Source organism: Hoplias malabaricus, chromosome 14 (genome assembly GCF_029633855.1).
Source record: "Hoplias malabaricus isolate fHopMal1 chromosome 14, fHopMal1.hap1, whole genome shotgun sequence".
Taxonomy (NCBI): Eukaryota; Metazoa; Chordata; class Actinopteri; order Characiformes; family Erythrinidae; genus Hoplias; species Hoplias malabaricus.
Window position 1 is genome coordinate 41,350,411 of NC_089813.1, and position 27,296 is coordinate 41,377,706.

At 44.7% G+C, this 27,296-nt stretch overlaps 1 protein-coding gene across 1 annotated transcript in view; it reads left to right on the forward strand.

Moving 5' to 3' along the window:
- LOC136665638 (zinc finger protein GLIS3) overlaps positions 1-22,317 on the forward strand; it is a gene marked incomplete at its 3' end in the record, with an annotated part of 60,160 nt that extends 37,843 nt beyond the window's left edge. Inside the window, exons 2-5 of the mRNA XM_066643282.1 lie at positions 16,266-16,455; positions 19,187-19,299; positions 19,792-20,105; positions 21,522-22,317. Coding sequence (XP_066499379.1) covers positions 16,266-16,455; positions 19,187-19,299; positions 19,792-20,105; positions 21,522-22,317 — 1,413 coding nt within the window. The remainder of the gene's footprint in view (positions 1-16,265; positions 16,456-19,186; positions 19,300-19,791; positions 20,106-21,521) is intronic.
- Between the last annotated feature and the right edge of the window lie 4,979 nt (positions 22,318-27,296).

Genomic DNA, 27,296 nt, shown 5'->3' on the forward strand with positions numbered 1-27,296 from the left:
GGTTTTTAGCCGTTTTCACTCTGTTCTCTTTCTTCTCCGTTTTTACTCAGTGCTCTTATTTCTCCGCGCTCGTTGTGTCTGTGTCTGAGTTTAACCTCGTCTTTGCGCTCTCACATAAACACGGGTCCAGCGCTGTGATTGGACAGACTCGGACGAGGGGGCGGGGCCATTCTAAAGTCTCTGCACTGCTTGCCTTTTTTATAGTTGATAACGTAGAGCATTAAATAAATATATACTCTGTATTACATACAGTATCTAACGTTGTAAAGTCTCTAGCACTGATTGAGGGACTGCCAAGTGGAACCACATACAGATTCTTAAAGTGTGAAGGGTTAAATTGTAGAGGCCTCCTTTCCAAACCTGACACGTAAACGCCAGAGTGAGCGACAGCAGCAAAAACATTTTCCTGCCCCCACCACCGCACCACCCCACCACCTGACATAACCTCCGAGATTTCCCTTCTGCAGCTGAAGTGATGTGGACAGAGTTCAGACGGCTTCAAGATGGTCGCTGCTACTGTTTGTAACTGCAACGGGACAGATTTTGAGGGGAGGGTTTGATGATGTAGGATTACACGGCTGTAACTGGTGGGGTACGAACTGTAATTCTATAATGACTTCGCTCCAATGGCTTTGTACTGCAGAGTAAACCTGAGGAACATCATTTGATCACATTTGTAAACACAAAAAAATGGTCAGAATCACATTTTTCAGCCTCTATTTCAGCGCCAGTGTCTGCTTTATTCTACGTACTGCTTTCAGAACGAAGGAGACAATTGAGGTCGTTTCCGAAAGGACCTCCATTTTGTCCAAACACACTAAGGGTTAGGGTCTCGGGACAAACTCAGAGTGATCAGTGAACACAGAAAACTAAAGTATCCATGTTCCACTTTGTCCTGACCCAACCTCATCCTCGGCCTTACTGGAAGCGAGATCAGCCGGTGGTCCGAGTCCACCCACGCCAGACTCTCCGGCTCCTCCAGTGACGGGCAGTCACCAGCAGGTGGTGGCATGACCCACTCCAACCCACTAATTACTGCAAAGGTAAAGCACGGGGACTGGAGGCATTTACAGCAGCCTGTCATTGGCACGGCCACAATCAGCCCTGGATTTATCTGTTTGAAGGCTGCTGATAGATTTAGCGTTCACGTTTCCAGTCGGCGTGTGTGTTTGTGTGTATAATTAAATTGCTGTGTAATGCTTTATCCAGTGTGGGCCTTGATTTATACGTGTTTTTTGGTCCAAGCATGCGGTTAAATCATTGCTCTGAAGGAGTTGCGCTGGAGTCTGTTTGGAGATGGTGAGTCCCCTGAGGTCAGCCTTTTGACTTCGAATGTTGTTTTAAAGCATTGTTCGAGAGATACATTTTCACGAAGCTTACGTTTGGACATCTATTTATGTTATTAATATTATTATACGTAGTGTTAGGAGTCTTTTATTTATTCCTGAGACAAAGTGTAATGTTGTGGTTTCAGCCAAGTCTCAATAGGCGTTTAATATGTATTCAACTGAAAGGTAACTCCCAAGGTTCATACAGTGTGTATAACATATAGTTACAGAGTAAAGATTACAGACACTGGGCTGGTCCTTTCTGATGGTTGTGTATTAATCGTTCGGGATCTCAATGGTCGTTGCAGTGTGTGTGCGGTGATTAGGAATCATCAGTTTGTGGGACTAGGATCATTTATTCATTTATTTACTTTTTAAAACGTATTTCTCAGTTCCTTTCACATAAAATCGAGCTTCGTTTTTAGGTCCAAATAATTTTGAGAAACCCGCTCACGTCTGGGGTACAAGCAATAAGACAAAGAAAACACAGACAGTGCAGTCACCCCTAATTTAATCGAATATCTGCTCTCAAGCCTTTCTCTGCCTTTTTCCTCTCTCTCTCTCTCTCTCTCTCTCTCTCTCTCTCTCTCTCGATCATCCACCTGTCTCCCCCCCTCCTTTGTTATTTTTCATTTACTTACGCCCTCAGGTTTTTCAGGCCTACATCCATCGCTAAGCAAACAAATAAGTTCCGGGGCCTGCGCCGAGACACAAATATAGACATGAGTTATGAGATTTAAACACAGAAAAGACTGTGCTCTCTAACACACTCCATCTGTGTTGGACTTTCAGCCGTGTCCACCATCGAGAGAGAAACGAGTCTGAACGAGTCTCAGAGAGAGAGAGAGACGGAGAGAGAGAGAAACGTCTGCTGAACGAGTCTCAGAGAGAGAGAGAGAGAGAGAGGGAGGGAGAGAGAGAGAGAGAGAAAGAGGGAGGGAGAGAAACAGAGAGAGAGAGAGACAGAGAGAGAGACAGAGACGGAGAGAGAGAAAGAGAGGGAGAGAGAGACAGAGAGAGAGAGAGAGAGAGAGAGAGAGAGAGAGAGAAAGAGGGAGGGAGAGAAACAGAGAGAGAGAGAGACAGAGACGGAGAGAGAGAGAGAGAGGGAGAGAGAGACAGAGAGAGAGAGAGAGACGGAGAGAGAGAGAGAGAGAGAGAGAGACTGAGACTGACATGATGCTGAAATCTGAGAGAACCTAACTCGCTGGTGAAGGGAAATACTCCTCAGGGCACATTTTAAAACAGCAGCTTATTTTTTTTCAAGAAATAATACGCTGTTAGGATAAATATTTTTGGAGAGATGATATGTTTCTTAACATAGAAGTCATCTGCACTAGGGACTGATCAAACCGGCTGATATCAAAGACCTGCGTCCCATGACCTGGGGAACTTCGGGAAGAAAATATCAGAGAATTAATGACATTAATGACGTTCAGATTCAGCGTCTCCTACGAAACACAACGTTTAAAAACACCTTCAGCCCCACCACCACACACCCCCGGCCCCACCACCACACACCCCCAGCCCCCAACCGGTGCAGAGCAAAATCTATTTAAATGCGAAGAACATACCTACACTACACAATACATTTTACACACTGTTTAATTTTCATAAATTCAGAATAGACTGCAGCCAGGGTTACAGCAATTTCTCTATCACAGGGAAACCGAGCCAGCGGCGGCCAGTTGATCCTCAGTAACATTTACACGGCATGGATTCCTAAGACTGAAGCTATTAAATGGGTTTTTAAATTTAAAATAAAAGAATCAACGTAAGAACAACACAATCAACACAACACTAATTATATTCATATTCAATACTTTCATTCATCAATCAATTTTTTGTGATAAAAGGCTAGTAATTTCTGTATGGGAACGAATAAAACAAATAAGTGCGTGTAGTAAACGCGACAAACTGGAGACGGGAGTCTATTTCCCTTTATTATAATTAACAGATGATTTCTGAATTAAAATCTCTTAATTTACTAAATAAATGTTGGGGTCAGACTTGGTCACATGATTAATCCGTGTTAAAGATGAACATTAACCTTGACAGCACTGTTTTAAAGCTTCTATGTAGAATCTACACAGGCTCCATTCATTAAGCAATTTGTGCCAAACCCAAAGTAATATTCTAAATGTCTTCAACTGTAAAACCCAACTTTACATTTGCAAGTTTAATCTACCTTTCCTTCTTTCGTCTCTCTCTCTCTCTCTCTCTCTCTCTCTCTCTCTCTCTCTCGCTTGTCAGGTGTGTAGAAGCAGCCTGTTAGGTAGGGGTCATTTTCCACTTCCTGTATTCCTCACTCCAAAATAAAAGCCCTCTGCTTCTGTAATTGCGGTTTCTTGTAATTGTTTAAATTATGGTGGAGCGGCGGCAGTAATTAAGCAGCAGTGGGCTGCCATCCGCAAAATGAACGTAGCAGAGACACTGATCTCTAAGGTACTGTTTGTGAACAGCGTTCAAGGAACTTAAGGTTCATAAAAAGAAAAACGAAGAAAAAGCCTATTGTTCGTTGCGCTATTTACACATTTTCTGAAAAAGCTTTTTATCGATTTATTCTGAGGATTCAGTTATGATTTCTTTTACTTTTAATATCAGCTTTAAATCCTTGGTGAGGACGGCTTTTATTGGTGAACAGAGCTGTGTGTGTGTGTGTGTGTGTGTGTGTGTGTCTCCTACTTTGAAAACTGATAATAAAGATTGTTGAAACTGTATAAAATGTTAGTGTTAATCAGTGGAGGTGTGTGTGGCTGTAAGATGCTGTTGAGACTTTATGACGTTTGTACCTTCACTGTTAAATGAATCCACTGGTGTGTGGAGTTACAGCTGCGTGGTTTTCTATCGGCTCTGACTCTGTTGGACTCAGATGATCTCAGTGCTAAGCGAAATAAACATTCCCACACCCTTTTTTTTCTTTTCGAGAACTGATTGCTCGGACATGTTCAGTCTGACCTTGGCTCGAGGGGCCGCTGCATCAATGTGAGAGAAACAAATGTTTGTTTTTTTTCACGAAGCAGCTTCCAACAGAACCCCATGGCCACGTCCCTCAGTGAAGGATCACCACAGGTGACAGGAAACTCTCCCTGAGAACCACAGGAAGAAGCCTTGAGGAGAACAGAACCAAAACAGAACCCGTCCTCCTGCGGTGGAGTCGGAAGAGCGGAGTGTACGAGACGGCGAGGCGGTTAGAGGCTCATTATTAACTGTTTCAGAGCTGATGCGGTGATTTATGGCAGTGAAGTGGACAGAGTTGAAGTGTCATGCCGGATTTCCACACGCATCTGTCATGTGGTTTTTGGCAGCTTGTTGTAACTCCGGTTCAAATGTTTGACGTGCATCAGGATTGACGCCCTCCACTTCCACACACACACACACACACACGCTGTTGTGTAGTACAGTACTCCTGTGAACACTTGCTTGCCTTCAGACATCTGCTTTTCATTGCACTCATCTCGGAAGACTTGAAAACATTAAGCGCTGGCACAAGTGCGTCTCACTCCAGCACTTAACACACTGCTTAGGTGACTTGAAAGGAGAGAGGCGAGAATTATAGAAAATGAAGTGTCACTGAAATAAAAAATCGCCCCAGATTACCGGCAATTACATTTAATAACGGCCGGCCCATGTGCGGATCAGATGCAGAGGTCGGAGGGGCTCTGGGCGGGTTACAGGGGGTTAGTGGATGAAGGGGCCTTTGGGGCGGCTTCTGGTTCCCACTTACGCTTGCTCCTGCTTAAAAATTCTACGCATTATACGATTGGCTGGTGTTCATTTCATGGCTAAAGTCACCTCCGGTCACCAGTTAAACCCCTGAAAACTCATTACACGATTCGGAATTATTAAAAGTGTCACAGATGTAACTCCACACCTTCGCCTTCGTTCCGTAGCATGGCGTTATGAATAGATTAGTCCCTGCCTTTATCCGGACCCACCACCCTGCTCCTCTCTTGCAGCTAGAACCAGCAAATCTCCACCCACAACCCGATGGAATTGGTCCGTTAGGTTTGTGATGTAAGAAACCAGCTCTGTCTGAATCTGTGTTTCTGAGACTGCAGTCGGCAAAGTGGAAATATTCAGACACGGAGCATCACTGATTTTTCCCCTCGTTTTACACCTTCTAGCATCTAAACACCACCACTACACACACACACACACACACACACACATATCTGCTGTCTTTAATTACGTTTATAATCATGGCCTGATGAAAAAATGGATGTGACTTTTAACACAGACAGATTCTTGTCTAAACACTGAAGTTACAGGAAGACGCTGGAAGAGGAAGAATATATTAATTCCCTGAGCAGCACCTCTTTCGGGGTCTAAAGCTGTGTACGGAGCTGTTGTGGAGGTATTTCTGTAGGTCACTGGGGGCATTGGAAGCTGTGTGTTGCTCCTTTCATTAAAATTCATTCATTCATCATCATCTTTTACTGTTTACTCAGTTCAGGGTCGGGATTCTCATTAAAATTATTATATTCAAATCAGTAAAATAGATCACAGCTCTTTTAGCTTTTGTGTTGCCGCAGTCTTGATCTCCATTTGTTTGTTCTGCAACCATGACAACGGGGCTCTGATTGGTCGCCTGATTCTAACTCCTCCGTAGAAAATAGCACAGGGTGGAATTGTGTGTTTGTATTTAAGATCTAACCCGTGCAGCAGAGTGAACCGTGGCCCTTCTACAGGTGTGAAATATTCCTGAAACACACTCCTGGCTCTTTAACTTCTCCACAGCAAGAGCAACCTACAGTAGAGCCCCTTTCCTTTTCTCACCGCTGTGTGATGTGATCTGGCTGTGTTTGTGTAGACATTGCCAGCACATCTGCCTGCTCTTCATCACATGGCGGCGGTGCTTAGCCCCTGGTGCTGCTCTCTCTCTCTCCCCAGAGCCTCACTGTGTCACAACCAATGGAGGCGGAACGCTCGCAAACCTGCCGCTGCTCTCCTGCGCTTTCATGAAGCTCAGATCAGAGCTGGGAACGGCCTCTCTGCTTTCAAAGCATCTGATACATCCTCTCTTTTAAGTGCTTCCCAATTGCAGCGTAAGAGCTGCTGGATTGGAAGCACACACTCCATCCACTCTGAAACAGATTCGTCGGCTTTCATCTATAAGAGGGTTTCTCCTTGGTTCGGAATTTCTCTGCTGTTCCTCGGCTTTTACCTTCGAGTCCTGAATTAAACACATTTAAATATGGTGCACAAATCAAGCCTACGCCAGTTCAGATGTGGTTAATCTGTCGAGATGTGTTTGGTGTTGGGAACATCGGTCAGAGTCTTGATGACCGTACTTGTCTTCCAGCATGATTTCCAGAGTTTTAACAGAGTTTCTCCTTCAGTAACAGCTTTAGACTTTACACTACATTAGATTTTAGGGTGAATCCCATTTCTTAATTTTACCCTTACTCCATGTTTTTAAGACGTATCTTGCCTCTTGAAACTGAGTTCAAAACCTTCCCTTGGGAAACGAGACTAACCTTCAACAACCTGGTATGTCACCGGATCACTGCGGTGGTATGTGTGGTTCTGGACTTGGTTCTGGTCTTCAGCGTAGTTCAATTAATGGCATCATGAATTCAGAAGCATTCCACAATCATCTGTCATCACCCACTCCTGACTCTGTGATATGAACCTGAATTGCAGCGGTGGCCAAAGGCGAGAATGAAATTGCTTTGCTGTTTAAGGTGGAACTGGACGTTCAGAGACATCTGCAAAGTATTAGAAATGTTTTATTCTTGTTACGAATAAAGGGATACAATGCACTTAAACTACATTAAACTAAAGATAGCACTGGAGATCATAGTTTTTAAATGAGAAAATACTGATATTTATGGTTTTGTTTGGTTGCTTTCTTGGCAGTGATTCACAATGCGTTGATAGCCCTTTGTTTGAAGTGTGCCCCTGATAAATCTCTGTTTCACAGTGTGAACTGACCCCCTCCTCGCCCCTACCCCTCTTCCCCATAAGGGATAGGAGACACCCCAGCCACGTATATGTCCTCAGTATGGATTTGATATGAACGGATGTATCTTGGCAGACTTGCCTGATGGTTTGGACTGAAGTATTTTCATGGGAACATGAAATGCAGAACTTGAGGCCCAATGTTGCCTTGAATTTTTGATCCCAGGCCACTTCCCTTGTCTTTAGTTTTCTTTCCCTCTTGGATGTGTGAATCCCTCTGCTGGATAAATGTGATCATGAGGAAATCAGAATTCCTTCATCAGAGGGCATTCAGAGCCACATCTGTTCCGTGTAAATGCTCTGTGTTTTGTGTAACGCAGCGCTGCAGCTCAGTTCGTCTCAGATGGAGTTTTATTCCAGAATAATAGGCACGGACATTGTCAGGAATAACTCTGAAGAAAGAACCACTGAGAGGAACCAAAACTCCCTCAGAGCCTGAGGTAGAACCACTGAGAGGAACCAACACTCCCTCAGAGCCTGAGGTAGAACCACTGAGAGGAACCAACACTCCCTCAGAGCCTGAGTTAGAACCACTGAGAGGAACCAAAACTCCCTCAGAGCCTGAGTTAGAACCACTGAGAGGAACCAACACTCCCTCAGAGCCTGAGGTAGAACCACTGAGAGGAACCAAAACTCCCTCAGAGCCTGAGTTAGAACCACTGAGAGGAACCAACACTCCCTCAGAGCCTGAGGTAGAACCACTGAGAGGAACCAACACTCCCTCAGAGCCTGAGGTAGAACCACTGAGAGGAACCAAAACTCCCTCAGAGCCTGAGTTAGAACCACTGAGAGGAACCAAAACTCCCTCAGAGCCTGAGTTAGAACCACTGAGAGGAACCAACACTCCCTCAGAGCCTGAGGTAGAACCACTGAGAGGAACCAACACTCCCTCAGAGCCTGAGGTAGAACCACTGAGAGGAACCAAAACTCCCTCAGAACCTGAGGTAGAACCACTGAGAGGAACCAAAACTCCCTCAGAGCCTGAGGTAGAACCACTGAGAGGAACCAAAACTCCCTCAGAGCCTGAGGTAGAACCACTGAGAGGAACCAAAACTCCCTCAGAGCCTGAGGTAGAACCACTGAGAGGAACCAAAACTCCCTCAGAGCCTGAGGTAGAACCACTGAGAGGAACCAAAACTCCCTCAGAGCCTGAGGTAGAACCACTGAGAGGAACCAAAACTCCCTGAGAGCCTGAAGTAGAACCACTGAGAGGAACCAAAACTCCCTCAGAGCCTGAGGTAGAACCACTGAGAGGAACCAAAACTCCCTGAGTTTCCCTGAGACTGAGGTAGCCCATTGTTGTTATTGTGAACGATGTGATACGGCACAGCCTTAGTACACAGTCAGTTTGTGATTCACTGAAACTGAGCCCCTGTCCTGTCCTGAAACCCTCCTAATGTCAGATACGTAGTGGGTGAATTATCTCGGGGATTTTGGGGCTTAGATTTATGGCTCGGGGTTAAGTGTAGGGTTAGTGGTGGGTTTGGGGGTGAGGTTAAGTTTAGGGTTAGATTTAGGAATAGATTAAAGAGATAGTGTTATGTCCTAGTTTTAAGGTCAGGGGAGAATTAAAGTACACAGTAAAGGCACAGAAGTGAGTTGCTGTGAATGGTTTCATGCAGCACCTTGTTCCCTGGAGGAACTTTGTTTCATTTCCCTTTGTACAGCACACTGTTAACGGTTATATAAATTACACTTGACTTGAGAAAGAAACCTGCATTTTCTCGAGCAAACTATATTTTGTACGTATTGCATTTACCCTGGGAACGGTGTTTCAGTCCAGTACGTGCTACCACATGTTCAGACCAGGGTGAGGAAAACTAATTAAAACCATGTGGATCCAAAAACCAAGAGAGCAGCATGTTCTGCTCCGGACTGTGGACGAGTAACATAACGAGAAAGATCAAGTCAAGAGGGGAATTCCGAGGAAGAATAAAGATTACAGTTAGGCAAAGATGATCAGAAAAGGGCTGAGTAATGATCCAGGAGCTGTGTTGAATGGATACAGAGTGTTAGAGATGAGAACACTAGGTTAAGAATGTGAAGAAAAGTGGTCCAAGTATGAAGCTAAAGGCACAGGAGAGATGCACTGATCAACTGTTCATGTCTGGGAGAGGACGCTAGGACAGGGAGTTGTCCAGAGCCAATGGTAGTCAGCACTTCAACACGACCGCGGAGAAAGAGAAGCTATTTTTCACAGCCTGCCACCGAGCCCAGAGTTTAAACAATAGTTTGTGTTTCAGGGCTCCAGATACGGGATTGGGCAATTTTTTTGAGATGTGTAAAACAGATCTGTGCGAGGCATTCCTGCGGCTCCTGGCCCACTGTCCTCGCCGCTGCTGCTTCCACATCAGCACTGAACGTTACCTTCGCTCGCCTCTTCTGGCAGCACAAGGGCTTATTGTGATAAATATTTACTCTCACACACACAGGGCTGCCGTCCAAAGCAGGTCCATGGTGATGTCTCAATGGCCAAATTAGTTCTGACAGCGGGGTGAATTTTAAAGACTTGCAAAACAACAGAGTGGGAACGACAAATGTTTCTGAGAACGCATTTTCTAAGAAGGGCTTTAGGAACAGCCATTTAACATGTGACGTGAAGATAATCTCACCTGCGTTTAATGATCCTCTAACAGTGCTGACGTAAGATGAGTGTCAGTGAGTGTGGCGTCATCACAGACATCGTACGGTACACGGTGCACTGTGTGAACTGAACGTACTGTTTGTCACATTTTACCAGTGGTTTGAAAGGTTTTTTCTCTCCCCATTAAAAGACATAGAAGTCTGGAAATGTACGAGTGCCTCTGCGTGTACAGGATGCTGTGGCTAATTCAGTTAAAGGAACACTAGGTAAGATTCGGCATCTTTGCTCCTGGGCTCCCCCTACAGTTGTCGAGTGTAATTCACTTTTACAGCACTGTCCTGAAATCAAAGTGGAGGGGAAGGGAGTGGGGGTGGTTTCCTACCCTCCTCCAGAAATGACATAGTGCAGTTTCAGCAGTGCGGAGTGAAGTGTGCTGAACTTCACACTCACCACAGGCTGGTCCAGGCTGCCAACAGGAGCTAAACAAGAACTCAGCCATGAGCAAAGCTATTAAATAGAACGGATTGTCACTGTGGGACTCTGAATCTGAACGATGGAAAAAAGGAAATAGCAAGAAGACGTAGGGAAAAACAGTAGAAAATCCTTGAAAACAAACTGCTTGCATATGGCCATTTTGCTTTGTGACTGGGGAGCAGTTGGGGTTTCAGTCACGGATGATGAGGGAGGAGGCAGCTAGGTGTGTTCCGGTCTCTAACCCGTTGGGCCAGTGGTTCCCGACCCTCTTGAGCAGCGCCCTCCTTTCGTAAATGAGAATCTTATCGAGCCCCAAACACTTGAACACACGTGGACACGCCTAGTTTTATTGAACGAGACAAAACAATGTGATAAATCACTTTGAGAGTGGAATTATTACGAGTGACATGAAGGTTTTATCTCATTCTTTTGCTCGGCAGCACCTCCCCTGCTCTGTAGCCCCCCCCCTTTGGGAACCACTGCTTTAGGCAATAGCTGCCTGTTTCACCCAAAATCCCAGCTCTGAGTTATCGTACACATGCTGTATATCTGATCATAGGAAGACTAACCCCAGCCACGTTTTTTTTTTTACCCTCAGAGTCTGCAGCTCAGTGGAACAGATTTCCTCCCTTTTCATCATTTCCGCGGATTCCTGCGTGTGCTCTGAACTCGGACATCTTTCCCCGTTGTCCATTAATCAGTTCCACTGGAGCAGAACGTGCTTCGTGAAGAAAGTGTGCAGAGAAAATTAGTCAAATAAAAGGAATGGCGAGAGATGGTTTCGGTGACAGATGCGCAGTCGGCACACACACAGCGCTGCAGAGATTTTTCACTTTGATTAGAGCTTTGATGTGAGCTGCTAGTTTCCTTAATGTGGGTTTTCCAGCGCTGCACGAGCCAGGAGACAAATCAGAGACTGTGGTGGATCACTGCAGGGTTTCCTCTGATATGGAGCTAAATCAGTTTCCTCCCACAGTCCAAACACACACTGTGATAGGTGCAGGGGTTGAGTGATACTGTTCACGTGTGTGAGTGTGTGTCTGAGAGTGTGTGTGTGTGTGAGTGTGTGAACAGGATGAATGACTGAATGAATGCATGGATGAATAAATGAATGGGTGAATGGCAGGTGGATGAAGCAGACGTTACTGCGTCTCTCCAGGCCCTGAAACCTTCATCTTGGACAGAAGTGAAAACGAAAATATGTTCAAAGCATCAGAAAGTTTGAATAATCGCACACATTTTGTGGAGTTTGCATTTGACACCTCTCTTAAACCGCACCACCCCATCAGCTGCAGTTGTAATAATCAGAGCGTTCGCACAAAACCCAAAACTTAATTAGGTTTCACATCTAAGCCCCGGGTTTCTCATCGTCCCGAGGCTACACTCTCCCCTTTCCTCAAATTTAGACCCAGAGGACCCCAGACTTCAGCTTTAATGAGCCCCGCTGCTCCCCGTGGACGGGTCTGGACCTGCGCGGCTGTGGTGGAGCCAGCAGCAATGTTGCACATCAGCGCCGTGTGACGTTCCAACAGCAGAAAGGCTCGGCCAAACACAAACGATCCAACATTCGATAAACAGAACCCTTTGTGTTCTCAGAAGAACAGAAGTAGGAGAGTTCCTCCTGATTATAGAGCAGAACGGAGGCCAGCGTCTCATTCTGTCTCACTCATACCACTGTCTCATTCTGTCTCACTCATACCACCGTCTCATTCTGTCCCACTCATACCACCGTCTCATTCTGTCTCACTCATACCACTGTCTCATTCTGTCTCACTCATACCACTGTCTCACTCTGTCTCATTGATACCACCATCTCACTCTGTCTCACTCATACCACTGTCTCATTCTGTTTCACTTATACCACTGTCTCATTCTGTCTCACTCATACCACCGTCTCATTCTGTCCCACTCATACCACCGTCTCATTCTGTCTCACTCATACCACTGTCTCATTCTGTCTCACTCATACCACTGTCTCACTCTGTCTCATTGATACCACCATCTCACTCTGTCTCACTCATACCACTGTCTCATTCTGTTTCACTTATACCACTGTCTCATTCTGTCTCACTCATACCACTGTCTCATTCTGTCTCACTCATACCACCATCTCACTCTGTCTCACTCATACCACTGTCTCATTCTGTTTCACTTATACCACTGTCTCATTCTGTCTCACTCATACCACCGTCTCATTCTGTCTCACTCATACCACTGTCTCATTCTGTCTCACTCATACCACTGTCTCACTCTGTCTCATTGATACCACCATCTCACTCTGTCTCACTCATACCACTGTCTCATTCTGTCTCACTTATACCACCGTCTCATTCTGTCCCACTCATACCACCGTCTCATTCTGTCTCACTCATACCACTGTCTCATTCTGTCTCACTCATACCACTGTCTCATTGATACCACCATCTCACTCTGTCTCACTCATACCACTGTCTCATTCTGTCTCACTCATACCACTGTCTCACTCTGTCTCACTCATACCACAGTCTCACTCTGTCTCACTCATACCACTGTCTCATTCTGTCTCACTCATACCAGTGTCTCATTCTGTCTCACTCATACCACTGTCTCACTCTGTCTCATTGATACCACCATCTCACTCTGTCTCACTCATACCACTGTCTCATTCTGTTTCACTTATACCACTGTCTCATTCTGTCTCACTCATACCACCGTCTCATTCTGTCTCACTCATACCACTGTCTCATTCTGTCTCACTCATACCACTGTCTCACTCTGTCTCATTGATACCACCATCTCACTCTGTCTCACTCATACCACTGTCTCATTCTGTCTCACTCATACCACCGTCTCATTCTGTCCCACTCATACCACCGTCTCATTCTGTCTCACTCATACCACTGTCTCATTCTGTCTCACTCATACCACTGTCTCACTCTGTCTCATTGATACCACCATCTCACTCTGTCTCACTCATACCACTGTCTCATTCTGTCTCACTCATACCACTGTCTCACTCTGTCTCACTCATACCACAGTCTCACTCTGTCTCACTCATACCACTGTCTCATTCTGTCTCACTCATACCAGTGTCTCATTCTGTCTCACTCATACCACTGTCTCATTCTGTCTCACTCATACCACCGTCTCATTCTGTCTCACTCATACCACCGTCTCATTCTGTCTCACACATACCACTGTCTCATTCTGTCTCACTCATACCACTGTCTCATTCTGTCTCACTCATACCACTGTCTCATTCTGTCTCACTCATACCACTGTCTCATTCTGTCTCACTCATACCTCTGTCTCACTCATACCACCGTCTCATTCTGTCTCACTCATACCACTGTCTCATTCTGTCTCATTGATACCACCATCTCACTCTGTCTCACTCATACCACTGTCTCATTCTGTTTCACTCATACCACTGTCTCATTCTGTCTCACTCATACCACTGTCTCACTCTGTCTCACTAATACCACCGTCTCACTCTGTCTCACTCATACCACTGTCTCATTCTGTCTCACTCATACCACTGTCTCACTCTGTCTTACTCATACCACTGTCTCACTCTGTCTCACTCATACCACTGTCTCACTCATACCACTGTCTCATTCTGTCTCACTCATACCACTGTCTCACTCTGTCTCATTGATACCACCATCTCACTCTGCCTCACTCATACCACTGTCTCATTCTGTCTCACTCATACCACTGTCTCATTCTGTTTCACTCATACCACTGTCTCACTCATACCACTGTCACATTCTGTCTCACTCATACCACTGTCTCATTCTGTCTCACTCATACCACTGTCTCATTCTGTTTCACTCAAACCACTGTCTCATTCTGTCTCACTCATACCACTGTCTCATTCTGTTTCACCCTTACCACTGTCTCACTCTGTCTCACTCATACCACTGTCTCACTCTGTCTCATTTATACCACCATCTCACTCTGTCTCACTCATACCATCGTCTCATTCTGTCTCACTGATGCCACTGTCTCACTGATACACCATCTCACTCTTTCTCACTCATACCACCATCTCACTCAGTCTCATTCATATCATGTCTCACACACACATACAAGAACAAACACACACTCACTCACTCTCTCACACACACACACACCTTATTTCCCTCTCTCTGTCTGTTCTCTCTGAATGTTTTGTTTGGGTGCAGGTTTTGCGGAGACTTCATTGGGTGTTATAAGATTATTAATAACATCAATCTGAGCAAATTAGATTTATGAAATTAGGTTAGGCTCACTGGAATAAACATGTGCTCCCCCATGCTCAGAGAGAGAGAGAGAGAGAGAGAGAGAGTGTTCACATTTCTTCAGAAGAATGTTTATATATATACACACACACACACTCCGGCTGTGTCGTGTTACTTTCTGCTCAAATGACTATCTGGAAATATTTGTGTAATTTCTCTGTAATGTTGCTGTTGAGAAATGTGAGCGGTGGAATGGTCAGTTCATCATCCAGTTTAGAGGAGATTTGGGGTTGAACCACAATTTCTGACCAGTGTGTTTTGGCTTGTGCTTTTGTAGTGATCTGCCTCTCAGCGCTCGCCTCATCCACCTGACTTTCTGACCAGAGAGAGAGAGAGAGAGAGACAGAGAGAGAGAGAGAGACAGAGAGAGAGACAGAGAGAGAGAAAGTGAGAGAGAGAGAGACAGAGAGAGAGAGAGAGAGAGAGACAGAGAGAGAGAAAGTGAGAGAGAGAGAGAGAGACAGAGAGAGAGAAAGTGAGAGAGAGAGCGAGAGGCAGAAAGAGAGAGAAAGACAGAGACAAACAGAGAGACAGAGAGAAAGACAGAGACAAACAGAGAGACAGAGAGAGAGACAGAGAGATGGACAGAGAGAGAGAGAGAGAGAAAGTGAGAGAGAGAGAGACAGAGAGAGAGAAAGTGAGAGAGAGAGACAGAGAGAGAGAAAGTGAGAGAGAGAGAGAGCGAGAGGCAGAAAGAGAGAGAAAGACAGAGACAAACAGAGACACAGAGAGACTGACACAGAGAGAGAGACAGAGAGATGGACAGAGAGAGAGAGACAGAGCTACATTTATTCAAAACAACCTTGAATTTCTCTATAAATGCATTTTTCTTTTCTTTCACTTTATTTTCTTTCAGATTAAAGACTTGTTTCGGCCATAAACCAAATAACTGCCCAAAGAATCAAATAAATAAATGGATTTAATGTGATTTTATTTGATGTTAAAGGGGGCTGTGCAGCAGTGCTCTCGTATTCAGTGAGTGGACTGAGGACAGCAGGGAGAGTTGACTTAGTAGCTCCAACTTCAAACCTCAGAACTGCTCTTTTTTGAGTGAAGTAATAAAGACCAGGAGCTTATTTACCACACAATATTCACACTTCAGGTCACGGGGTGAACTCATACATGTCCCAGGGCCTCATCAGTGCGCTCCGCATATCGTTAGAAGTAGCTCTCATCGTGGTGTGGTGAAGCCTTTTACAGTACATTGTATTTAGAGTTTTATTCTGCTGCTGTAACTCATTAATGATGATGTTTACTTTCATTTTATTTTGAGTCACCTGAGGTCAGCCCTGAGTCATCAGCGAAAACCTGTTCATTCTACAGCTATTTATTCACAGTGTTTGAGTTTTGTAGGAGTTTTCCCACGAAATAACACGGGATTAGATCAAATATAAACTAAAACACTTAAATAATTCTTCATTGTGTTTGTTCTAAATAAACAAGTGTTATTTCATCATATTTTTAAAAGGTTATCATCATCATCATCATCATCATCATAATAATAATAGTAAATATTATAAGCAGCTGAGTGTATGGCCAGTGTACCAATAAAATGTTTATTATTTGGAATATTGTCCAAATTGGAGCTGATCAGTTTATTCCACAGGGAGATGCACTCCATATAAGTTTCTCCTGTTCCTCTGATATTTCCAGTGAACGGAGGGCGAGTGTCTTTCTGCGCGGGGGAGGATGGAGGGACTGAGCTGGTGGGAGATGACTGTGCTTTACTGCACTGTGGGCAGAACCTCCCTGACCTTTCAGGCAACCAGTACAACCAGCGAACCCCCTGTGACCAGCCCACGCAGGACCTCCACCTGCAGGACACCCCTCAGAACGACTCCAGGTAACACCACCCACCGGGGGTTAATTCACCTGCCGACGGGTCACTTCCAGCTGAAGGATGGACCTCTTTTATCCAGATGTTTGTTTGATTTGGAGTGAAACTTCCAGCTGCAGTTTTACTTTTGTAACTCTGTGTTATTAAGAGCAGTGCTTTAACTGAGCTTCTACAGCAGGGTTCGACCAATCAGACACGGCTATGACCACAGCGCTCCCTGGTCTCGGTTATAAACACACACCTGGACCCTTATTTTAACAGGAAACTAATGTAATATTGATCAGAAAAATCACAGTTAGATAAAATCACTGTAAATTGTCATTGTAAAACATACAGTGTCTTCCACATTGAACCCATCTGTGGCAGTGAACACACACACACACACACACACAGAGCTGTGGGGGTCAGCCCCGGAGCCCAGGGACCAAGGGTTCAGTGCCTGGGGATTGAACCGGCGACCTTCCGCTACTAATCCCGGTCTTTAACCAATAAAACCAACATGATCCAATCCTCGTCTGACTCTGCTTCCCTCGTTGTTTTAGAGATGACTGGACCGCTGAGTAACGGCCGAGAGGATCCTCCAGTCCTACTCCCGTGACCCTGAAGTACAGTCACGTCACTGGAGGTTAAAACACTCATACAGACCCCGTCGACCTGTTTCCATCACCCGCTCACTGCGGAAATATTCAGAGCCAGTGTTAGTTTTAATTAATTACGTGGGGGAAGAGGAACGTGAGGAAGAGTGCTCGGCTGGTCCTGGGAAAGTTATTTTCATGATTTTAATATCAGAGTTAACACGGTGTTTAACTCAGAAACTAAACTCTAAATAGCTCTAACCCCGACTGTAAACAGCCTCCTCGACTGAGAGGGAACAGAGAGGAGGGAGGGAGGGAGGAACAGGTGGAGTTACAGATGGAGAGAAGGGATTTAAAAGAGATAGAATTATCGACAGATAGAACACGGTGAGAAAGAGAACAGGGAGGACAGAAAAACTGAGATAGAGAGAGAGATAGAGTAGAAATAGGTAGAAAAATAGGTGAGACATGGAAAAAGGAAGGGGAATGAAGAGGATGAAAAAATATAGTTGGAGGGAGAAGAAAAAGAGAGAGAGAAAAGAACAGAGATAGAGGGGAAAAGAGAAGACACAGAAAGAGAAAGATAGCGGGAGAAGATAAAGCAAGGAAAGACGAAGAGGTGTAGAGATGGACGGCTAGAAAGGAGAGAAATAAACAGAGATAGAGGGGAAGAAAAGGACAAAGCAAGGTAAGAAACGGTGGGACAGAGCTGAGTAGAGTTTAACTGAGAGACAAGGAGCCCGACAGAGGGAGAAGTGTGAGACAGAGAGAGAGGAGAGTGAAAGGACCTTCTCACGTCACTCAGGAGCTTTTGCACAAAATCCATAATGAGCCAAATGACAGGAATCATTATGTAGAAGATCAGAGCGACGCACCAGGAAATCTGACCTGTCTCCATTCACAGGCTCCGGATTCCCGCGAGAAAGGACAGTATTGTGGCGCGGTGGCTCTTCTGAGGCGCGCCATTATCCCACCGAACCAGCTGACGTCTCTCCTGCTCACATGTAGGCTTGGGTTAACCCCTATTGTGTCATCAAAAGCCTGTCAAACTCACAGGCCCAGGGCCTCCGACCTGTCTTAGTCTTAAATACCCATTCATAACTAGAGCCAGGGCCAAATTTCCTGCGTTACTTATTCATGGAGGGGCTCAGGGAGCGTTCGCTGTGAAATCATACTGCACTCATAAACTTCCTTAAAGACATCTGCCCTCAGAACCATGGCTTTATTAAAGCGGAACATGGCTGATAAGCCCTTTAAACCCTTGTTGATTAGTTATATGCGAGTGTATCATTGATTACAAAGCTTTGTTTATCTGTTTCACCCGGTTTCATGTTTCTAACACTTGAGAAAAACGTAAAGACCATAATATAAAGGATTCATTTGATTTCCACAAAAACGAATCAAAACAAACACCTGTCCCATGGGGAGCTGAGGTGGGGGAAAAGACAAGAAAACGTCCTTGTGTTTCTTGGCAAACTGCATTCAGAACGTACGCTGCACGAAGGACAAAATCATTCTCAAAATAAGCACCAAATAAGTACAGAGTGTTTGTAAAAAGTATCCTTTATAACAGCGCAGTAATGACCAGATAATGACAGATATCTCTTGTTGACGTCGCTTTTCATATTTTGACGTATTTGGGCAGTGCCACCTGTGACTCACTGTTGTGTAAATGGAGGAATGGAGCAGCAGAAATATCCAGAATGGTTTAAATACTGATAAATAATGATTTTAAAACTCTGTGAAGTTCTGGTCCTGGAACTGAGCTGTTGTTCTGACCGTGAGAACATGCAGACTGTTTTTAAAATGCCAAGATCTAGTAAAATGTTGGAGGTGGGGGGGGGGGGGGGGGGGGGCTATGATCTGCGTTGTGTTTGTGTGTTTGTTGTGTGGACGTGTGAGTGTGTGAGTGAATCTCTTGGCTGAGAACACAGAGCCTGTCTGTTCAGAGCTTCAAAAAAGCATGGATTTGTAGAGAGAGAGAGAGAGAGAGAGAGAGAGAGAGAGAGAGAGAGAGAGGATGAGCTGGTGCAGCTTTGAGAACGTCTGGCCTTTATCCGTCAACAGGCCGAGCCACTAATAGCCCTCAGATCGTCCACTGTCAGCTCTCAGTTCTAACTGCTGCTCATATTCCTCCGGGTGTGTGTGCGCTTCTCTCGCAGATCCGCCGGGTTTCAGAGGGATCTCGGCTTCTCCGTCAAACAGGAGGCGTTCGGCCTGGGAGCAGGAGCCGGGGCGAGAGGAGGAGAACCAGACGGAACCAGAGTAACGGCAGGTAAAGACCCCCAGTCCCAGAACCGTTTTATTTATGTGTTATACGTGTGATGACTTTGTCCAGGTGAAAGAAAACGTTACTAAGCAGAAGTGGACAAAACACAGATGGACAATAATGGGTTAAACAAAGCAAAATGAAATGAACCAATAGAAAGCAATAGATGAAATGAACACATCACAGTGTATAGTCGTTTATAATAGGATAATAACAACAGTATAAACACCCACAGGTGCATTGCTCAGGTTTATTACCTTTTTACATGTTTTATTTATTCATTTTATCTTTTTAAGAAAAGATAAACTCACCGATGCTTTAATCGTAACAGTGAGGAATGAAAGCCCTGGACCTTAGAGATGTCACAGGAACTTAATTAGAAAACAATGTCTTTGTTAATTGAGGAGCTGAAGTGTGATTTGTATCATTTCAGTGTCATTTCTAATGTCTCTTTCACTTGTATTTCAATGTCCCCCGGTTACGATGCCCCCCCTGAAGCGGGCGTCTCGGCGACTCTGACGTCTTCGTCCACGGCTCTGACGGCGTACGTGTTTAATAATAATGAAGGCGCGTGCGGCTCCTCCCTGGCCGTGTCTCGTCACTCTGCGTGTCTCTCCGTGTGTGGAGGTCTGAAGAGACGCCGTCCGGTCCTGTCCTCTCACTCCGACAGCATCAACATCGCCGCCGCACTCGTCCGCACCTCACAGATGTCCGTGTTAGCGTGTGTGAACGCAGCGCACGGCCAAAACCCATCCCCACCAGCGTCCTCCAGCACCACCTTCCCACAGCCACACACTCCTGGATACCTGCAGGTATCAGAACATTACATCCACTGTCTTTCAGCAGCTTTTTCAGCCCTGAGAAGTCTAGAGTTACTGCTCTCGGCCGTCTGTGCTGCTGAGATGTAACTAGGGGCATTTTTCACTTTTGTTTTATGTTTGTTTTTAAACAGTTTACTTATAGAATGAATGTATTTGATCAGGTTCGAGTGAGTATTCCAATCATTTCTATTAATGATAGTTAAGTCATGCTAAGGCCACTGTCGTCGTGTCTTTGTCGTCACAGTCAGCAGTCGGAGGAGGGCTGATACACACTGCTACTGAAAACTGTCAGAGTTTGAAGAAAAATGCCAAAATGTGGCAAATGCGTTTATTTAGATTTAACACTTTTGGAAAAAACACGATTGTGAAACGTATAAAAGCTTAGACCCAAGCACTGGCCCAATGTGGTTATTCTATAATAAAGCAATTATCTGACGATGCCAAGAGAAATCTGATATCATTGTACTTCACTAATGTTTATTTCTCTGATAAAGGTATTGATAATCATTATATTGCACTGATATTTCCTCCATGTGTAAAGCCCACTATCAAAAGTGTTGAATGAGAAACAGAGTGGAAAGTGGTGTATCTTGAGTTTCGGGATGAAACCCTTCGTGTTTAAACAAGTCGAAGCTTGGGATTCTGACTTGAATGATGTTTAATAATAACCTGAGATCCTGTAGATTCACATTCATTACTCTGTTATAGACAACAGTTGATCTCATGTTGCACCACCACCCATTAACAGTGACCCAGTCCTACAGGAGAATGTGACTGAGCTCTGAGGTGTGAGAACAATACAGAAATAAATGGGAAGGAGATCCTAAAGCATGCGATGTTACAGTGTGTGAGAATGAGACTGAGATTATTAGATTGTTAATAAGCATTCACACGACTGAGGACCGTGTTCACGTGCATTGTTATTGTGAATGGACGTCACGCGCAGGGCTCTGTAGTGCACCGCTATTAGAGAACAATAATGTCTAAAATTAATATTATCTTACAAAACGTATTTTTCTTTCTAAAAATGTTTGGGGAAAAAAAACCTAGTGATTTCCAAATTGAAGAATGTCACGGTTACGTTATTAAACAGTAATTTATTACATCTATTAGAGTATTACAGCAATAAACTGTATTTACATTATGTCTGTGTTTATTTGTTCTGTGTAAAATGCCGGCACACTGAGATTTACGACCAGAAATAAATCCTTTTCTTGTTCTGTTGATGTAGTAGAGCTCATTTAAATAATATCTAATTAATAATTATTAAATAAATATGAAATAGCAACATGATTTAATCTCAATAACTGAGTTATTGCTGTTTTTTTCTGAAGTAATATTAACACAAAGTTAATTTAATTCTTTATTGTTATTTTTTTAATGACCTCCGGATTCTCCGCTCTGAAGCCCGTGCCCACCCCTAGCCCTCGGGACCCCTCCGCCTCCCCCTCCACCTGCTGCCTTCTCTCTCTCTCCTCTTCCTCTTCATCATCTTCCTCATCTTCCGTTTCGTCGTGTGAGGACCCCGGCTCCATGCAGCCCGGAGCAGCTGAGGGTCTTGGTTTGATGATGCACTCTGGGGGTCAGCGGCAATCCACTGTTTTGAAACAGGAGCCTTTGGATGATTTCTCTCCTTCTGAGGAGGAGCTTTTTCACAGTCACTTTCTTTCACCGAGCCGTGGACAGCAGCCGAACCAGCAGAACCAGCAGCAGCAGCAGCAGCGGACCTCCATGCCCCCTCCGTATTACCTGCATCAGTACAGTATGGGCTCGGGTACCGGTTCCCTGCTCCATTTACAGAATGAGCAGCAGCCTCCACAGCCTCCATCTGGTCCCAGGGCATCGGGTCCAGTCACCCTGCAGACCATGGAGAGGGAAGACTCCATGGTTTTCAGTGATAAGCAGATTTGCCGCTGGATCGACTGCAGTGCTGCGTATGACCAGCAGGAGGAGTTGGTGAGGCACATCGAGAAGGTGCACATAGACCAGAGGAAAGGGGAGGACTTCACCTGCTTCTGGGCTGGGTGCATCCGCCGATACAAGCCCTTCAACGCCCGCTACAAACTTCTCATCCACATGAGGGTCCACTCTGGAGAGAAGCCCAACAAGTGTATGGTGAGTGACCAGTTCCGCCTACAAAATCAAAACAACAGTGTTACAGGTGAGATCCGCAGTGCCGCAGGTCAGAGGGACAGTGTAACAGGTCAGGGGACATTGTAACAGGCCAGATGATAGTGTAACAGCCTAGAGGACAATGTAACAGGTCAGAGAGACAGTGTAACAGGTCAGAGAGACAGTGTAACAGGTCAGAGAGACAGTGTAACAGGTCAGAGGGACTATGTTACACGTCAGAGGGACAGTGTAACAGGTCAAAGGATAGTGTAACAGGCTAGATGACAATGTTACAGGTCACAGAGACAGTGTAACAGGTCAGAGGGACTATGTTACACGTCAGAGGGACAGTGTAACAGGTCAAAGGATAGTGTAACAGGCTAGATGACAATGTTACAGGTAAGAGGACAGTGTAACAGGTCAGAGGACGGTGTAACAGGTTAGAGGACTGTGTAACAGGTCAGAGGATAGTGTAACAGGTCAGAGGACCGTGTAACATGTCAAAGGGACAGTGTAACAGGTCAGATGATAGTGTAACAGGTCAGAGGGACAGTGTAACATGTCACAGGATAGTATAACAGGTCAGACGATAGTGTAACAGGTCAGAGGGACAGTATAACAGGTCAAAGGATAGTGTAACAGGTCAGAGGACCGTGTAACAGGTCAAAGGATAGTGTAACAGGTGAAAGGATAGTGTAACAGGTCAGAGGACAGTGTAACATGTCACAGGATAGTGTAACAGGTCAGACGATAGTGTAACAGGTCAGAGGGACAGTATAACAGGTCAGAGGACAGTGTAACAGGCCAGAGGGATAGTGTAACAGGTCAGAGGACAGCGAAACAGGCCAGAGGACAACGTAGCAGGCCAGAGGACAGTGTAACAGTCTAGAGGACAGTGTTACAGGTCAGAGGGACAGTGTAACAGGTCAGAGGGACAGTATAAGAGTTTAGAGGGACAGTGTAACAGGTCAGAGGGACAGTATAAGAGGTTAGAGGGACAGCGTAACAGGTCAGAGGGACAGCGTAACAGGTTAGAGGGACAGTGTTACAGGTCAGAGGGACAGCGTAACAGGTTAGAGGGACAGTGTTACAGGTCAGAGGGACAGCCTAACAATCTAGAGGACAGTGTAACAGGCCAGAGGGATAGTGTAACAGGTCAGAGGACAGCGCAACAGGCCAGAGGACAGCGCAACAGGCCAGAGGACAGCGTAACAGGCCAGAGGACAGTGTAACAGTCTAGAGGACAGGGTTACAGGTCAGAGGGACAGTATAAGAGGTTAGAGGGACAGTATAAGAGGTTAGAGGGACAGTTTAAGAGGTTAGAGGGACAGTGTAACAGGTCAGAGGGACAGTATAACAGGTTAGAGGGACAGCGTAACAGTCTAGAGGACAGTGTAACAGGTCAGAGCGACAGTGTAACAGGTCAGAGGGACAGTGTAACAGGTCAGAGGGACAGTATAAGAGGTTAGAGGGACAGCGTAACAGGTCAGAGGGACAGCGTAACAGGTCAGAGGGACAGTGTTACAGGTCAGAGGGACAGCGTAACAGTCTAGAGGACAGTGTAACAGGTCAAAGAGACAGTGTAACAGGTCGAGGGACAGCGTAACAGTCTAGAGGACAGTGTAACAGGTCAGAGGGACAGTGTAAGAGGCCAGAGGGACAATGTTACATGTCAGAGGAATGTCAAAATGTCAATGTTTCAAATGGGTAAAAGTCAAAACACCAGCATTACAGGGTGAATAAAGTAATACAGCATAAATAAACAGTGTCAGGCCACTATTTAGGCCACTGTTTATTTATTACCAGGCAGGAGGAACAGTGTAACAGGCCAAATCAGCAGTGTTACAGTGTGAATAAACAGTGTTGTATCAGTCAGATCCTCAGGGTTACAGGTCGGTGCACATCAGAGTGGCAGTGTTATGGTATTTACTTTTGTTTTGCTTTTATAAAAATGACGCTAAAGGGAGCCTCAAGTCGTACCAGAGAGAAACCAGAGAGAACTCAGCACATGACGAACAATGAACTTTACTCTGGTTTGTTTCCATAAATATTGCTAAAACTAAAAATAGGCCTTAAGAGAATTACTCATTTTGCTAATGATACAGTTCAGTTCGCTCTAAAGTGTTTCAGACATTCACAACTCTTTTCCCTCAGTTCATCACGTCACCACGGTTTGTGACTGCCACTGAAGGTCCGCTAACTTTCCCCTCTGAAGGGTTCGAGTATTTAATTCAACCTGTAGCTTGTCGATTTAGAAACAGGGCTGTGGCGAAACTCAATTCATTCAGGTACAGCTCTCACGTTTCACAAGTCAACACACTAATCAACCTCAAGCTGCCTCTCCCCTGAGCTCCTGACCTGAGAGGGGGAAAAATAGCCTCGGACCACCACCGACCAGTCAGTCCAAATACACAATTAGTCCACAATTTGCGTAGGGTGAAACCGTGTTTGTTTTCGTAAGCTCTCGTTTTTGTTGGGAGGAGGGAATGATTGAGATCTCGAAAGGCCGACACATCTGTTTAACATAACCAAACAATGCATGCACTTGATCCTTTTAAATGGAAGTTTTAAACGTTTAGCTGTCCCACAAGTATTAAGGGAATTGGCTCTGGGTCCAAACCAAACACTCGGAAAAATGTAGTAGTCTGTTTTAGACCATAGAGAGAAGCCTAGAACAGATGACCACTGAAATTCCCCTCTTGCACAATTCGAGGGATTGTTTGATTTCTTGTCCGATGTGTTCTGTTTCAAATAAGAGCTGCGCTCCAAAAAGCCTTTTAATTCACCGCTGATATTTTTGAAGTAGGCCCCATATAGCTCAAAACTCCCAGGACACCTTCGCGTATCCAGATAATCAGTTGCAGGCCTGTTCAAGGCCACTATAAGCTGATACGTACAGCATGTGCGCATGCTAATATTTACGTTCGCTAACATTAAGTAGTTCCGTTTGGTTTGATAATCAGATCTGCTGTTTGTCCTCTGGAGGACGAGGGTTTTCTCCGAGCAGCTGGACAGACGCAGATGGGATTACGTCGCCCAAATTCCCTTCCTCCTGCGCCACTCTGTGCTTTTTAGAGACCTGTGCAGAGCTCTGGAAACAGTCTTCTGCTGCTTGCTGCCTCCCTGCCGACGGCGAATGCTGTCGCTGTGTGTGTTTGTGCCGCGCTTGTCATGCCTATCTTTACTGAAGGTTTTGGATGAAGCTGCATCACCCCAGAGAACACAGTTCCACTGCTCCACGGCTCAGATCGAGTGACTTAGCTCATGTGCAGCTGCTCTAGATCATTCTGTTTTATTGTTCAGTGCTTTGGAATGGAGATGTTAAAAGCTGTGTGCGCACAAATCAGAGTTTAACTGCTTTGGTTTATTTCCTGAACGTAGTATTTTGAGAAATCAACTAAACTCCCACATTTAAGTCCTTCCTAGTTGTTTATTTTAGGAAGCTATTAAGGAGCGCTCACATACAACACACTGTTAATAAACACAACGTCCCTCTGAGAAGTAAACAAGGGTCTGTCCTTAATTATTGCTGTGTGAAAAGCTTTATTTTCTGTTTTTTTCAGCCACTTCTAGTCTGTGCTGTTATTCAGAGCTCCTCTCTTGCTCTATGCTTTTCCCTGTTTGTGTGTGTGTGTGTGTGTGTGTGTGTGTGTGTGTGTGTGTGTGTGTGTGTGTGTAAATGCGACCCTGATGTCACTCAGTGTGGAGTGACAAGACAGCAGGCAAACAAATGTGAAGAGATGCTAACCAGGCTCTGGATTGCAAACAGGCAGCAGCATTGTGGGAGAAGTGCCTGGACGCTGTTACAGAGTAAACTGGACTGAGCTCTACGCCAGTGAAATGGTTGGGCAATAGAGTTTATACACACACACACACACACAGTATATACACATGTGGTTATGATGTGCTGGAAATGAATTGTTGGCAGCAGCAGGGCAGTGCGATGACAGGGCCGTAGAAAATCCTCAGGTTAAGGTTGTGCCGCAGGAAATCAGCTTTACACGTGTGTATGTGTTTGAATGTGTGTGTGTGTGTATGTGTGGTCGACTCTGTATATGTGTTTAGATGCCTGCACATGTGTATTTTGTTGGTGTGTGAATGTATTTGCACAGACAAGTGACAAATAAGGATTTCAAGATGTTCATTTAAACACTTTTATTAAAAAGAGACATTTTAGAAAAATATTGTATTTGGACGCAGTGCGTAGAATTATGATAAATGTGATATAGGCCGTCTATTAAATATAATTAATTAATTAAAATGTAATTAATGTTGACATTTAAACTCTGTGTTATGTTTATGATATTTTGGTCTTTGAAAATTTTTGGTAGAAATTTCATTCATTCATTCATTCATTGTCTGTAACCCTTATCTAGTTCAGGGAGGCGGTGGGTCCAGAGCCTACCCGGAATCACTGGTTGCAAGGCAGGAACACACCCTGGAGTCCTGTGTGAACACGCCAGTCCTTCACATGGCAATACACAAACTGTCTGTACCTTTAAAGATACACTGCACTGTCTGTACCTTTAAAGATACACTACACTGTTTGTACCTTTAAAGATACACTACACTGTTTGTACCTTTAAAGATACACTACACTGTCTTTACCTTTAAAGATACACTACACTGTTTGTACATTTAAAGATACACTACACTGTTTGTACATTTAAAGATACACTACACTGTTTGTACCTTTAAAGATACACTACACTGTTTGTACATTTAAAGATACACTACACTGTCTGTACCTTTAAAGATACACTACACTGTTTGTACATTTAAAGATACACTACACTGTCTGTACCTTTAAAGATACACTACACTGTCTGTACCTTTAAAGATACACTACACTGTTTGTACCTTTAAAGATACACTACACTGTTTGTACATTTAAAGATACACTACACTGTCTGTACCTTTAAAGATACACTACACTGTTTGTACATTTAAAGATACACTACACTGTCTGTACCTTTAAAGATACACTACACTGTCTGTACCTTTAAAGATACACTACACTGTTTGTACATTTAAAGATACACTACGCTGTCTGTACCTTTAAAGATACAC